This window comes from Lepus europaeus, chromosome 3, assembly GCF_033115175.1.
Source record: "Lepus europaeus isolate LE1 chromosome 3, mLepTim1.pri, whole genome shotgun sequence".
In the NCBI taxonomy this organism is placed as follows: domain Eukaryota; kingdom Metazoa; phylum Chordata; class Mammalia; order Lagomorpha; family Leporidae; genus Lepus; species Lepus europaeus.
In genome coordinates this window covers 86211186-86227166 of record NC_084829.1, presented here as the reverse complement: position 1 = coordinate 86227166, position 15981 = coordinate 86211186, and the positions used below count along the sequence as shown (strand labels likewise).

At 52.9% G+C, this 15981-nt stretch overlaps 2 protein-coding genes across 4 annotated transcripts in view; one reads left to right on the top strand and one right to left on the bottom strand.

The window, feature by feature from the left end:
• The window catches only part of GABRR2 (gamma-aminobutyric acid type A receptor subunit rho2), a 58970-nt gene that overhangs the window by 27420 nt on the left and 15569 nt on the right, over window positions 1-15981 (top strand). Inside the window, exons 1-2 of one of the 3 annotated variants that reach the window (XM_062186500.1) lie at window positions 13059-13207; window positions 15363-15430. In XM_062186500.1, coding sequence (XP_062042484.1) covers window positions 15428-15430 — 3 coding nt within the window. In that variant the 5' untranslated portion in view covers window positions 13059-13207; window positions 15363-15427. Of the gene's footprint in view, window positions 1-13058; window positions 13259-15362; window positions 15431-15981 lie in introns of those variants that run through there. The other 2 variants (XM_062186499.1, XM_062186498.1) reach the window with 2 other exon arrangements.
• Window positions 10590-12926, bottom strand: LOC133756059 (male-specific lethal 3 homolog). The gene has a single exon (XM_062186497.1). It carries the CDS (start codon window positions 12824-12826, stop codon window positions 11756-11758), a length of 1071 nt encoding a protein of 356 aa, XP_062042481.1. The 5' UTR covers window positions 12827-12926; the 3' UTR covers window positions 10590-11755.

Below are 15981 nucleotides of genomic sequence, written 5' to 3'. Positions count from 1 at the left end.
TGGTGGAGATGGGATAGCTTGACAGCAAAAGGAAGGTTTGCCACTAGGTTGTGGGACTTTGTAAAACTTCACTCCTGCGCGTTTCCTTCAAGGTCATCAGGCCAGTGGCACCTGCAGACTCTGGGCCCCACCCCCAGCAGGCCTGGGTTTGGGCCTGAGAATTTGCATCCAGGCTGGGTGCCGGAGGGAAGAGGGGGAAGAGGGAAGAGGGGAAGAGTGGCTGATCTAGTGCAGCTTTTTCCACTGCTGCCCTGGTGCACCCCAGTCCCTGTGTCAAATGCTCTTCCGTGTGGCACTCACTCATCTGTCTAGGAGGCAGCACTCACCCAAAGTCAGGCCAGTTTTAAACCTGGAATGTCTGATTGCATCACAACAAGGGGGAAAAGTCTCACCACCTAGATTTCAAAGTAACTCTGACTTTGCAAGGAGCCCTGGAGGACAGGGATGGGACCTGGAGAAAATGCAGAACCTAGCCCAGGGCAGCTGGGCACAGTGTTGTCACCACTCCAGGGCCATCCCACGGGGAGAAGCCTGCCTGCCCACCAGGGGCTCCAGTCACATCAGTTTTCAGGCCTGGCAGAGGCAAGGCCGAAAGCATCCCCGCCCCAGGGCCTCTGGCCAACCTCTGTGTTGGTGCAGGCCCCTCTAACCCCTCTTAGCGATCAAAAGTGTCTGAGATGTTTCCCCAGTCAACCACAGAGTCGGTGGGGAAGGGCAAGGCTGTTCCCAGGCAAACTCGTTTTCACAGAGAACAGGGGTCCAGCCCTGTCTCTGGGGGCGTCTGCGGTGGAAAGGGAACTTTGACCTTGGCACCCAGGCACCCCACGAACACAGTCTGGCAGTTTGTGCAGGGGCTGCAGCCCTGTGCCAGCCTTCTCCCCAGTGCACCACTGACGGTCTCTCTCTCTCAAAGTATTTCTTTGAGATAAAACACTGTACTAGTTCCCCATACATTCTGTAACCAAGGGCCACAACCTTGGGGGCTTAGACCAACACAGCATGGTTCTCTTATGGCACTGCCATCCACGAGTCTGCACTGGCTCTGGCTGGGCAATTCCCAGGAGTCAGCAGGGCTGTGTTTCTTTCTGGAGGTTCCAGGGAGCTCCCATTTTCTTCCCCCTTTCCGGCTTTGGAGGCTCCTGCCTGCTGCTTCTGTCTCAGAGCCAGCAACAGTGGGTTGAGTTCTTCGAACGTTGCCATCACGCTGACCTCTTCCTCACTGAAGGACCTGTGTGGTGACCCTGTTCTCACCTAGATAGTCCTGGATACACTCCTTATTTTTTTTTAAAGATGTGTTTTATTTATTTGAAATGCAGAGTGAGAGAGAGAGAAAGAGAAAAAGAGAGAGAGAGAGAGAATCTTTAATCTGCTGGCACGCTCCCCAATGGCTACAACAGCTGGGGCTGGGTCAGGCTGAACCTGGAGCTAGGATCTTCATCCAGGTCTCCCATGTGGGTACAGGGGCCCATGGACTTGGGCCATCTTCCACTGCTTTCCCAGGCCATAGCAGAGAGCTGGATCAGAAGTGGAGCAGCTGGGTCTTGAACTGGAACCCATATGGGATGCCGGCACTGCAGGAAGCGGCTTCACACCACAATGCTGGCCCTAGCCCCACCCCCCCAACCTCTGTCTTAATGTTTATTTTTAAACTTCTTCTTTTTTTTTTTTGACAAGCAGAGTGGATAGTGAGAGAGAGAGAGAGACAGAGAGAAAGGTCTTCCTTTTTGCCGCTGGTTCACCCTCCAATGGCCGCTGCGGCTGGCGCATCGCACTGATCCGAAGCCAGGAGCCAGGTGCTTCTCCTGGTCTCCCATGCGGGTACAGGGCTCAAGGACTTGGGCCATCCTCCACTGCCTTCCCAGGCCATAGCAGAGAGCTGGCCTGGAAGATGGGCAACCAGGATAGAATCCGGCGCCCCAACCGGGACTAGAACCCGGTGTGCCGGCGCCGTAAGGCGGAGGATTAGCCTGTTAAGCCACGGCGCCGGCCTATTTTTAAACTTCTTATAAATGGCAGGTGCAGGGACCCAGGGACTTGGGCCATTTTTCACTGTTTTCCCAGGCCATCAGCAGAGAGCTGGATTGGAAGTGGAGCAGCTGGGACTCAAGCCGGTGTCCATATGGGATGCTGGCATTGCAGGAGGATGCTTATCCTATTATGCCAGCCCTGACGCATGCAACTTCGTGTGGCATAATGACGGTACCATTCAGAGAAAGGCCCTCTTCCACGTGACAGTCCTTCAGAGAGTTGAAGACTGTTGCCCCAAATTTTGGGGTTTTGAAAGATCATTATCCATGCCCTTCCGTGCTCCCTGATGTGGCATGACTGAGTGCACACACCAGCCCACGGTTCTCACTGGGCATCTGGTCCTAAACACAGCCCCCTCTGGATGTGGTTGGTCTATGCAGAGCCAAGGGAGCCATCCCTTCTGTTGTTCTAGATGCCCATGAAAATCTCTCCCACATCTTTCCAAAGTTATTTTATGCATACATAAGTGAAGATGTGAATATATTCTCCTTCCCCCACTCTTTAGACTGTTGTGCAACACTTGCTCTTTCAAAGCTATGATACTCGTCTTTCCCCTAAAGGTTGATTGATTGATTTAAAAGTCAGTTACACAGAGGGAGAGATGAAGATAGAGAGCTCTTCCATCTGATGGTTCTACTCTCCAGAGGGCTGCAATGGCCAGGGCTGGGCCGATCCAAAGCCAGGAGCCAGGAGCTTCTTCCAGGTCTCCCATGTGTATGGCAGGGGCCCACACTCTTGGGACAACCTCTGTTGCTTTTTTCAGGCCATTACCAGGGAGCTGGGTCAGAAGTGGAGCAGCCAAGACTCAACTCGGCGCCCATATGGGATGCCAGCATCACAGGCAGTGGCTTTACCCGCTTACACCACATTGCTGGCCCCAGCTGTGATACTCTTGTCATTGTGTTATTCATACTTTTATGTAACTTGATTTTTTTTTTTACTTAGCAATGTGTCTTGGGATCTTTATCAGTTCATAAAGAACTTCTTCATATTTTTAATGGTTGCTTATTATTTCATTGGCTAGATTCACCGTACTTCATTGGACCAATATCTTAGTAATTTGTTTCTAACATTTTTATCAGAAAATTATGTACATATAGGCCATTTTGTAATTTATACTTTTCTAAATTTGATATTCTTATGATTCTCTAAACATATACAGAAAAAGCCTGTGGTAAAGAACCACACCTATTAGTGACAGGAATTCTTAGCAAACTAGGATCTCCTGACAACAAGCACAACGAGTGAAAATCCAGTAGAAGAATGGATAGAAATTCCAGTAGAAGAATGTATAGAAAAACCATAGACAGGAAATTCACAAAAGATGAAATCCTGAAGCCACCTGCCTATAAAAATTCTCAAACTCACTGGCAATTATAAAAATGATTGAAACAACACTGAGAAAGCTCTTCATGCCCATCGAATAGGCGAACGCTGGGAAGCTGGATCATGACAAGTGCTCACAAGCCCTGGGCTTTAAGGAGCATGGCCTATGTGCAGCAAACCCGATGGCCAGTGGCACTGTAGTCACAGGGGCCCTGTGTCTGCCTCAAGTCAGCAACACAGCAGTGCAGTGGGACCATGGGAATGTGGGGAATCTGGGGAGAGCTGGGGGAGCAAGGGTCTGGAAGGGAGGGCAGAGGACAGCCAGTGTCCAGGGTCAGCCTGCTGGCTGGTGGGGGCAGCGGATGGCCTTGCAGGAAACCACACTTGTCTGGCTGCCCCTGCAGGCCTGGTGGTGGGCTTGGGCTGCCACGCATCAGAAGGACCCAGGATCCATCTCCATATATCTCGCCAGACAGCAAACTTTCACATGCCCTGTGCTACTGCTGTATCTTTTGGCCCTGGTTTCCCAAACCCAGCTAAACCTTCATGCCATTTCGCTGTGACAAGGATAATGGTGGAGACTGAAGTAATGTATTTTCATCCTCAGTAACCTCCAATCCAAGCCATAGTGGGCTCTCAGACCAAGAGCCATGTCAACTTCGTCCATGGGGTGTTTCGCCGTGGAGGTGAAACACCACTCTGGCAGAACTGTGGGGTGGAACATTCCTAGGAACCAAAAGAACTCTAACGACGGGCCGAGCACATGGAAGGCCCGTCCCCCGGTGAGCCTTAGTGGAGAAGACAGACGGATCAAGCAAAAACGTCAAATGTACATGTCCACCCTTCCCCCTCTGGGCGTGGGGCTCAGGGGAAATATCCAGAAAGGCCTGAGAGAGCCTGAGACCTTTGTGGGTGTGGTGTGCGGGGAGGCTGGTGGCTTCGTATGAGTGTGTCTGCGTGTGCACATTTGCACATATTTGCTGCACACTGAGCATGAGGAAGGAGTAGAGGTGCAGTGAGGTGCAGGGAGGGGGCTGCATGGGGGAGCTGAGGCAGAGCTCCTGACTGAGCCAGGCCTGGGAGGGGCAGGTCGAGCCTCTAGATACCCACACGAGCCCAGTGTGCAGGTGCCGACGCCGAGGTGAACCGTGGAGCAGTAACAAAGGCCTTGGGTCTGGACCCAGAGGACATGGAGTCGGAGGTTTCCCTGCTGGACCAGGGCTCCACCAGAAGACAGATGGAATCCATGTGCCTCAGCCGACGTCACCCAGACCACGCCAGTGCTTCATGGCACAGACTGGGCAGCCTGGCTCCGAGGGCTGTTCTCCTCGGAGTCCCGAGGCTACCTAAGGTGGGAGGAGATCCGAAACACTTCGGACTAGACTGAGTGGCTGGTGATGGGTAATTAAAATTTTCCCACACTTAAGAGGCATAAGGGCTTGTGAGAGAGATCAAAGAAGCTGCCTTTTAAAAATTTATTATTTGCCACATCTGTGAAGTGTGTGTTAATTATGCACCTGGCTACACCATGCTTATGCTCTTCACACAGGGCGAAATGGCCTCCTTTCTCCCACACCTGCAGACGTGACTCCTGCTTCAGCCCTGCCCTCGGCCCTTTGGTCTTGCTTCCTCCGGTGCCTGTGGCCCAATTTCATTAAAAGCTGTCTCCTGTGAGATTTTCTCCAGTGCCTTTGCGTTAGCGTGACTCAAGCCTTCCTTTGCTCCCCTATGGAATCTCGTGGGTGCTTGGGTCATCACTTCTGTGTGTGTCCCTTAGTGCCTAGGAGGCTCTTGGGGACAAGGACAGCCGTTTAACTCATCTCCACATTCCTGCTTGCACCTTGCCCAGGGCTTGCCTAGGGTTCATGGTGCAGATTTTTTTTTTTAAAGATTTATTTACTTATTAGAAAGTCAGAGTTACACAGAGAGAGGAGAAGCAGAGAAAGAGAGAGAGGTCGTCCATTGGATGGTTCACTCCCCAATTGGCCACCACGGCCAGAGCTGCCCCGATCTGAAGCCAGGAGCCAGGAGCTTCTTCTGGGCCTCACACATGGGTACAGGAGCCAAAGGACTTGGGCCATATTCTACTGCTATCCCAGGCCATAGCAGAGAGCTGGATGGGAAGTGGAGCAGCCAGGTCTCAAACAGGTGCCCATATGGGATGCCGGCGCTTCAGGCCAGGGCGTTAACAGGCTGCACCACGGCGCCAGCCCCCCATGGTGCAGATTTGAATACATGAACTAGCCAGTGAAAGAGCCTGGATGTGAGGAAGCACTGGGCACATGACAGTTCTCATGCAAATTAAGCAGTGATGCTGTTCTATTTCTTTAAATACCACAACACCTGGAATATCAAACTAAGGGGAATAATAGGGATGATGTGTTGTAGTGGATAAAGCCACAGCCTGCGATGCCAGCAACCCTTATAGGCACCGGCTCGTGTACCAGCTGCTCCACCTCCAATCCAGCTCCCTGCTAATGGCCTGGGAAAGCAGTGAAGGATGGCCGAAGTGCTTGGGCCCCTGCACCCACATGGGAGACCTGGATAGAGTTCCAGGCTCCTGGCTTGTTGCAGCCATCTGGGGAGTGAACTAGCAGATGAAAGATTCTGTCTTTCTCTCTCCTCTCTCTGTAACTTTCAAAATAAATAAATAAATAAATCTTTTTTTTTTAAAAAAAAGAGGAATAATGAAGAGTCAATATTAAGGGCTTGTTTTTTATTTCAATTAATTTTACACATCTGAGGAAATTTCATCTCAAAAAGCTTATAAAGGCTCCAGCCATTGTGGCTATCTGGGGCGTGAACCAGTGGATGGAAGATCGATCTCTCTCTCTCTCTCTCTCTCTCTCCTCTGCCTCTGCCTCTCTGTAACTCTGCCTTTCAAATAAATTTTTAAAAATCTTTAAAAAAGGCCGGCGCCGCGGCTCACTAGGCTAATCCTCCGCCTTGCGGCGCCGGCATACCGGGTTCTAGTCCCGGTTGGGGCATCGATCCTGTCCCAGTTGCCCCTCTTCCAGGCCAGCTCTCTGCTGTGGCCAGGGAGTCCAGTGGAGGATGGCCCAAGTTCTTGGGTCCTGCACCCCATGGGAGACCAGGATAAGCACCTGGCTCCTGCCATCGGATCGGCGCGGTGCGCCGGCCGCAGCGCGCCTACCGCGGCGGCCATTGGAGGGTGAACCAACGGCAAAAAGGAAGACCTTTCTCTCTGTCTCTCTCTCACTGTCCACTCCGCCTGTCAAAAAAAAAAAAAATCTTAAAAAAAAAACAACAACCTGTAAAGGAGCCGAAGAACTCACTGGCCATAGGCAAATCCTTGCCACACTCTTGATGCACTTCAGTGAAGAGGGTTCCCTGGCTGATGACCCAGAACTTCCGAAGCAGTCTCTCATGTTTAGTCTCCATGGCGACAGGCAGCACCCGGGGCTGGTGACCAGCCCTTCTTTGAACTTGGCACATGGATGGCTTTCTGGTTGCTAGGCTTCCCAATTGTATTGCGTGGCATGATTGGGAGTGCTCCATTTCTGCCCGCTCTGCCTGGGTCAAGGAAAACTGCACATCACCTATGGCAGCGGCTCTAGAGCCCAGGGCTGGCAGCTGGTCCCAAACCCTTGTTTGGTGGTGCAGAGTCCAGGTGCAGTGGGCAGTGTGCTGGTGTGGCCAGCGTCCACCTTGGGCACTAGTGATGTCCTCGGGGAGCCAGATTTGCAGAGCATGCCCCCTCTGTGACAGAGACACCAGTGCCAGCAGGTTGGCAGGGCCATTGCTGCCTGCAGCAGGTGGTAAGCCCTTGTTAGGCCGGGCTGTCCAGTGAGTGCTGAGTGAAGTCTAATGAGGGGGGACATCTAGGCAGTGCCCTAGAGGGGAGCGAGAGAGGCCATCAGAGTAAGCGCTCCGATGGAGAGAAAGGATATTCCTACACCCCTAACCCATCACCTGTCCACGTGCCCATCTAGGCAGTTTCTTTATTATGATTATTTCTCTACTTTTTATGATTTAATCTCTGGCATATCTGTCCTTTAACCCCATAGTTTAGTTTTGTATCTTTGGGAATTTTATATAAATAGTACCATAGAGTATACATTCATCCACGAGATGAGAGCCATCCATGTTGTTGAATCTGAGGCAGGTATTGGGTGTAGCAGTTAAGCAATTAAGTTGCCACATCTCATATTGGTGCCAGTTTAAGTCCCAGCTGCTCTGCTTCTGATCCAGCTCCCTGCTAATGCACCTGGGAAAACAGCAGAGGATGGCCCAAGTGCTTGGGACCTGTCATTCTAGTGGGAGACCAGAATGGAGTTCTTGGTTCCTGGCTTCAGTCTGGCCCATCCCTGGCTGTTACTTGAGGAATGAAACATCAGATGGAAAATAAATCTCTCTTCTCTGTCTCTCAATAAAACGAAAATAAACCAGTTTTTAAAAAGATAAGCCTCATTTTACATTAACTTTTTGAAGCCCCCTTGTACTTAATCCTCTAGTGTAGATGGACATTTGGGAGGTTTACAGCTTTTAACTATTTTTTAAAATATTTATTTTATTTACTTGAAAGGCAGAGTTACAGATGGAGAGAGACAGAGAGAGAGAGAGAGAGAGAGAGAGAGATCTTCCATCTGCTGGTTCATTCCCCAAATGGCTGCAACACCCGGGGCTGGACCAGGCAAAGCCAGGAGCCAGGAGTTTCTTCCAGGTCTCCCATGTGGGTGCAGGGACCAAAGCACTCGGGCCATCTTCCACTGCTTTCCCAAGTGCATTAGCAGGGAGCTGGATCAGAAGTGGAGCAGCTGGGACTTGAATAGTCACCCGTATCGGATGCAGGTAGTGGCTTAACCAGCTATGCCACAACACCCAGCCCCTGGCTTTTAACTATTGAAAAGAATGCTTTGTGGACACGTTTGTGCTTGTCTCTTGGTGCATATTTGCATACATTTCTAGAAGTGGAATTGATGGGTCCCAGTGTGTATCCATCTTGTAGTTTGCTAGACAATGCCTTCCAAGGAAGTTGTGCCAGTTCACACCCCTGTTGGCAGGGTGTGAGAGTTCCTGTCGCTTCCCGTTCTTATCAACACCTGGAGCGGTCACTCTTTCCTGCAAGTAGAGAGTAATAATGTCTCGCTGTGGTTTCGACAGAGCTAGTAATGAGGTCAGCACTTCCTCCCGTTTGGTGGTTACTTCCTCTTTTTGGAAATGCCTGCTCGATCTCTTGCCTTAGTTTAGTATGTGCTGTCTGATTGTTCTTAATGGAACTCTTAGGAAAGTTATTTATGGCTTTTGACAAATACCTTCTCCCACCTACAGCTTCCCTTTTCATCTTCTTCATAGTGTCTTTTGATAAAGTTACTGATTCTTTTCAGTGTGAATTTCTCATTGAAAATTAACACACATCCAGGAAAATAACTGAATCCTTAGTGAACTATCAGAAAATGAATGCCAGCACCTAGATCAAGAGAAATCGTTTGTACTATCCTGGAAGGTCTTTCTTTTCCATCACTTTCCCACCACAGGTAATCATTTTCCTGACTTCTTAAAAAAGATTTGCTGTATTTACTTGAAAAGCAAAGTTACACACACATACACGCACACACGCACACACACAGAAAAAGGGCTTCCAGCAAATGGCCAACAACAAACAGTAACCAGGGCTGGGCCTGCCTGAAGCCAGGAGTCGGGAGTGTGATCCAGGTCTCCCACGCGGGTGCAGGAGCCCAAGCACTTGGACCATCCTCTGCTGCTTCCCTAGGTGTGTTAGCAGGGAGCTAGATCAGAAATGGAGTAGCTGGGACTTGAACCAGCACCCATAGGGGATGCCATGTCACACGTGGTGACTTTTCCCACTATGCCATAGTGCCAGCCCCTCCATTTTTATCTGTCTGAAAATTCTATTTCAAGTTGATTCTTGAAGAGTCGGTGGGGAAGGAGTGACGTCTGATTCATTTCAAGTGGGTTAATCCCGGATCTGCGCTTTCTAGGGCCGTATGAGGAGAGGTCAGGGCAGAAAGCTGCCATGAACACACATCTCCCAGTGCTGCCTGTGCCCCTGGAAATCCCACCAAGGACTCCTAGGTAGCGCGCCAGGCCCCTGACTTTGGAAGCCTTGCGGCAGTGTTAAGGGACCACAGCATGCACACCTAGCCGGTTTAACTCGATGATGTTCCTGCCAACACCTGACAGGACTCAGCCCCACTCAAAACATGAACTTGGTCACGGAAGGAGAAAAGGGACCAGCAACTTGGAAGGATTTCCCCCAGACCAGACTGGGAAGGGCCACAAAATGGAAAGAAAGCTCAAGAGCCCTGGCAGTGGAGGGGTCAGAGGCAAAGCTCATCCAGGGAGGACAGGACCCTGGGTCTCTGTCCAAGCCTGAGGTGTGAGCCCCCACCACACACACACCAGTTTCTTAGCCCCGCCCACCCAGGCCGCCCCAGACCCGGCCAGCGCACCACGTGGACAGTACCTCCAGAACACTGCCACCACCCCCAGCTTTGATCACATTTCTTCTAGAAAGAGTGGCCTGATCTGGGGACAGAGAGGCACAGGAACAGACACCAAGCAGTCTGATCCATTTTATCTAGAAAATGCCCGGAGCCAAAACCAACCCCTGGGCAAAAACACTGTGCAAGTTATGTGAAAACCAGGCGACCGGAACGAAGTCCAGAGAGCGTGATCCCTCGCCTCATTTCTTCCCTTTGGCTCCTGGAACTGCTGTCCGCGTCAGCTCGCTCACCGCTCACCGGGTGCCCTGGAAGAATGGGGCGGGGGCTCACGGGAGCGGGGCAGATAGAGTGGAGAGCACACTTCGCATGGGAGCAGGGCGGCCCGGCCTACAGAACTGCACTCGGCCCATTTTCATATCTTAGACGAGGCGTCCAGAAGACGAGGCCACTTGGCTTTCCCTGTGCCCTGCTGGCTGAGATGGGAGCCAGCAGCATTGTGCAGGGATGTGGGCAGTAGGAGAGGCCCTGGCCAGGCTGCTCACGTCCCTCCCTCACGTGGCCAGCCCCTCAAGGGAGAAAGGCAAGGCTCTGAGCCCCGAGGAGGGGGCCTCTCCCACACCACCGTCCCACCTCAGGTACCGTCAAAGCTGTCCTGGCGCCTGAACTCAGAAGGGAGTGCAGCCGCCAGAGCAGATTTCACAGAGGCCCTGACCTCACCAGCAATTGAGGAACACGGGAAACCAGAAAGACCAACTTACACCTGATTTATCTGGGTGGGAAAAGGAAAAGCAAAAAAAAATAAATAAATAAAATAAAAAAATAAGCATTGTATTTATTTGTTTTCATGATTTTAAAAAGGATTTTTTATTTGAACAACAGTGATACACACAGACAGAGATCTTCCGAGGCGCCGGCTTCCAACTGTTGGTTCACTCCCCAAATGGCCACAACAGCCAGACCTGGGCTAGGCTAAAGCCAGGAGCCTGCCACTCCATTCTGGTCTCTCACATGGGTTGCAGGGACCCAGGCACTTGGGCCATCATCTGCTGCCTTCCCAGGTGCAGTAGGCAGAGGCTGGATTGGAAGGGGAGCAGCTGGCACTCAGACTGCCACTCTGACTTGGGATGCAGGTGTCACAAGTGGCAGCTTAACCCCCTGTGCCCCAAGATTTGTTTTAATATTCTCTTATCCCACTAAAATACTTTCATTCTATCAGCTAAAATCCCAAGTCTTTAATGGTGGTTTTTATTTCCTTTTTTCCCCAAAGAAATTTTTTATTTAAGGAATACAAACTTCATGCATTTCTTAAGTACAGCTTTAGGAATATAGTGATTCTTCCCACCATACCTGCCCTCCCACCCACTCTCCCACCCCATTACTCCTCCTCCCTCTCCCCTTCTCAGTCCCATTCTCCACTAAGATCCATTTTTGATTCACTTTATACACGGAACACCAACTCTATACTAACTAAAGATACTCTATACTAACTAAACAAGTTGCCCCCCCCCCAAAAAAAAAGAAAGAAAAAAAATCACCTCTTCCTCAATACTTGAGACAAGAGCTGTTCAAAGTCAATGCATCTTGAAGTTAATTTCACTTCTTTTTTTCTTTTAAGAAATTTAATTAACTTTAAAGAATCACCCAAGAATGATACATCTTTTGGAAGCACTTAGACAGAGTTATAATACAACTAATTGAGGACAGAGGTCCTGCACAGGGAGTTAGTGCACAGTGACTCCTGTTGTTGATTTAACAATTGACACTCTTATTTGTGACGTCAGAGATCACCCGAGGCTCTTGACATGAGCTGCCTAGGCTATGGAAGCCTTTTGAATCCACAGATTCCATCAGTATTTTTTTTTAAGCACCAACCACAACCGTTTACACAAAGGGCTCTAGGACATTCCACAGCCAGGCGGGGCCAAAACGAGGCCCACGGCTGCGGCTCACGGGCCCTCAGGGACCGGTCGCCCTCAGTACATGGCCCTGGGGCTCTTGGTGCTGTGCTGCGCCTCACAAGCGGCCACGTAGGCCGACTCCGGGAAGAAGTCGTCGTGGTACTCGGCCAGAAACCTCAGAAAGAGGTCGAAGTGCTTCAGGAGGGCCTTCAGGTTCTTCTCGGAAAACGACATCTTCCCAAGGATTTCTGGGAGTTTTACAAACAGGCGCAGCAGATGCTGGGCCCCGTAGATAGACGAGGGCGGAGGCGGCTGGTCACCCGCCGGGTAGTTGTCGGGCACCAGCTTCCAGGACAGCACCTCGTTGATCTCGTTGGTCCTCCTCCCTTCCAGGCTGGCAAACACCCCGCCGCCCTCCTTGCTGGGCGTCAGCGGGATGGGCGAGGACGATCGGCTGTGCACGGGCGTCTTCTTGTCCAGGTGCAGGAACAGCTTGGGCATGGCGCCGGCCGGGTCCGGCTGCCGGCGCCTGGGCTGGGGCGAGGCGCCGCTCTCGGCTGGCCTGTCGCAGCCGGCGCTGTGGCGCGTGGACCGTCGCAGGGACGGCAGGGCCTCCGGCTCGGCCCTGCGCCGCTTGGGGGTGGCCGGCTCGGCCGCGGCCGGCTGGCCCTCGGCGGCCTGCGGCGTGGACGGGTTCAGCAGAGGGGGGCTGGGCGAGAGCTCCTCCTGGCTCCTGCCGGCGTGGGCGGCGCCGTCCTTGATGGGCAGGAAGAACTTGGCCGAGGTGACCTTCCTGTACTGAGCCTGCTCGTGCGGGTAGAGCAGCAGCGCCGGCAGGGCGTGGTCGAAGGCGATCCGCAGCCCGTCCACCATCTCCTTGCACAGGTCCACGTTCTTCTCGGCCGGGACGCAGTGCGCGCTCAGGCCGGCGGGCGCGGCGGCGGCGTGGTGGTGCCGGGGCCTCTCGTGGGCGGCGAAGGCGGCGTTGATGGCGAAGTGCTTCACGTACGACTCCAGGATGGTGACGATGCTGGTCGGGCACGGCAGCCTCACCAGCCGCTTCCTCCGGTTCACGTAGTAGCAGTCGTCCTCCAGCTGCTTCTTCAGGACCTCGGGGATCTCCAGGGCGATGGCTCTGTCCTCCATGGCCGGCCGCGGCTCCGGGGCGCCCCCGCCCGGTCCTGGGCGCTCTCCTCCCCCACCGGGAGACGTCAGGGGGCGGCGTCAACCGCGGGCGCCCGGCGGCGGCGGCGGCGGCGGCGGCGGCGGCGGCGGCGGCGGCGGCGGCGGCGGCGGCGGCGGCGGCGGCGGCGGCGGCGGCGGCGGCGGCGGCGGCGGCGGCGGCGGCGGCGGCGGCGGCGGCGCGGCCTGTGTCCTCCCGGGCTCCTCCTGGTGACCGAGTGTTCACGGGCCGGCACCGCTTCCGGATCCGCGATTCGCGGGTTTTTCGACCTTTTGCGACTTTCCCATCAGTATTCAGACAAGGCCATACGCAAAGTGGAAGTTGTCTCCTCCCTTCAGAGAAAAGTACCTCCTTCTTTGATGGCCCGGTTCTTTCCACGGGGGCCTCACCCAGGGGTGGGTTTTCCAATGTCAGCACACCCAGGGGCAGATTGGGGAGCACCGGGGAGCCCATCTGACACTGGGGGCACCTCTTGGAGGAACTGAGGACTGGACCATCTACTTCCTCCTCATTCCACGTCAGGCTCAGACCTCCCACCCCGCCCAGAGCCAAGGTCACAGTCCCTGCCAGTTCTCATTCCTGAAGACCCAGCATCCGCAGGGTCAGAATGTCCTGTCCGTACCTCCCTCGTCAGGGCTCAGAGGATCCAGTGCAGCTGGACAGGCCTCCGGACAATGACCCCTGCCCAGCCCAGCTGCACTGACTCTTTCTGGCTGTCAGTGGGTGGCATTTGTTAATAGGTTTGACGGGCACAGATTTTTGGTTTTTCCTTTTCTTCATTTTTTAATATGAAAAATGTTTTACTAAAACATAGCATACATACAGAAAGGTACATGAATTATGAGTGAACAGTTCACTAAATGATCAGAAAGTGAACTGACCAAGGTAACCATCACCCAGCTCAAGAGAAAGGGCGGGCAGGTATTTGGCATCACAATTAAGGTGCTCACATCCCTCATTCCCATGCTTGGGTTCAAGTCCTGGCTCTGCTCCTGTCCAGCTTCCCGTAAATGCACACTGTGGCAGGCAGAAAGTGATGGCTCAGGGATCAAGGTCTCAGTCACACACCCAGGAGACCCAAATTGAATTGCAGATTCCAGGCGTTAGCCTGGCCCAGCCCCAGCTGTTTTGAGTGTTTGGTGAGCGAACCAGTGGATAGGAGCTGTCTGTCTGTCTCTCCGTTTCCCTTTGTGTGTGTCTCTCTGCCTTTCAAACAAACAAACATTTAAGAGAAAATATAAAAGGACGTCACTGATGGCCGCAGCCACACGCAGTATGAGAAGGCTCGTCACGGGAGCTGCGATTCCGTGCCGGCGGGGGTGCTGTGTGTGCTCTCATTTCTCACTGTGCCCTGACTTGGCACCGCGGAGATCTTGTCTCACCTCAGGTCGAAGGCTTCTAGGGGGCAGGATCCCAGGATGCGCCAGGTCCCCGAAGCTGCAGTTTGAGTGTCAATGAATCCAGCCCCCGGCATGCAGGTGCCCCAACCCTGGTCAGAGGCTGTGGGTTAGGCCCCAGGCTCTCCTTTGTGGAAATCACAGGAGAACAAATGAGCAGGTCTCCACGCAGACAGCACCGTTACCTCCACCCTGAAGAGACATGAGACATCCCGGGATGTGGAGAGCAGTGATCCAGCTCCGTGAGTCACTCAGACGCAGTCCCTGCACTCACAGAGAAAGCTCACACACCCAGCACATTGGGAACCAGCAGGAAAACTTCACAGAATTCTTTTATTTAATTAAAAAGTATATTTGTTTCAGGGACTGGTGTTGTAGCATAGCAGGTAAAGCTGCCACCTGAGATGCCGACAGCCCATATGGGCGCTGCTCCACTTCTGATCCAGCTCCCTGCTAATGTGCCTGGGAAGGCAGCAGAGGATGGCCCAAGTGATTGGGCCTCTGCACCCAAGAGGGAGACCTGAAAGAAGCTCCTGGCTCCTGGCTTCAGCCTGGCCAAGCCCTGACCATTGCGGCAGTTTGTGGAGTGAACCAGCAGATAGAAGATCTCTCTCTCTCTCCAACTCTGCCTTTCAAGTAAATATAATAAATCTTTAACATTATATATCTACATGTATATATGATTTATATTTGTTTTCATTTTATTAGTGAGGCAGAGAGACAAGAGAGACAAATCTGCCATCTGCTGGTTCACTCCCCAAATGGCCACAAGAGGCAGAGCTGGGCCAGGCTGAAGCCAGGAGCCAGGAATTCAATCTGGCTCTCCTATGTGGATACCAAGGACCCAAGTACTTGAGCCATCACCTGCTGCCACCCAGGGTATACCAGTGGGGAGCTGGATGGGGAGCAGAGGAGCTGGGACTTGAACTCAGGCACTTTGATATGGGGTGCAGGCATCCCAAGTGGCAACTTAGCCTGCCAAATCCTGCCCTCCCTCTGTAAGTACCCCTGCGCCATCCTGGCTCTCCCAGGGAAGGGGTGGGGGCTGACACCCAGCCTGGGGGAGAGGACCGTGCCCTAACCAGCTGTCTCTCCTCCGCAGGCCCTGCCATCCCAGTGGGTGTGGACGTGCAGGTGGAGAGTCTGGACAGCATCTCCGAGGTGGACATGGTAAGCAATGTGCCAAGCCCCGCAGCCTCCAGGGAGAGGGATGCTGTGGCTGGTATGCTGTGAGAGCCCACGGCACGGTGCATCTCAGTGGTGCAGCCTGTGCCCCTGTGGGCAGAGCACGATTGGGAAGTGGTGGAATGAGGGTGCGGGAGTTGGCCTGGGTGCAGTCAAATCCAGAGTGGGGTTCTTGAGTTTCACAGATAAAAATGGCTTCAGGAATTGGTCAAATGCAGATTCCTGGGCCTTTCCCCACAGTTCCTGATCCAGACTCTCAGGGAGCGAGGAATAGCGTTTTGTGTGTTGAATACAGCCCTCAAGTTGGGGAAGTGGTCAGATGAACTACACGTGGAGGAGCGCACAAGGCAGTTTCAGGCTAAAATTTTGCAGTTGTTTGATTTTTTAGAAAGATTTGTATATTTATTTGGAAAGCAGAGTTAGAGAGTGAGAGACCAAGAGAGAGGGGGAGAGAGAGAGATCTTCCATCTGCTGGTTTACTTCCCAAAAGGCCACAATGCCTGGGGCTGGCCAGGTTGAAGCCAGGAGTCTGGAAT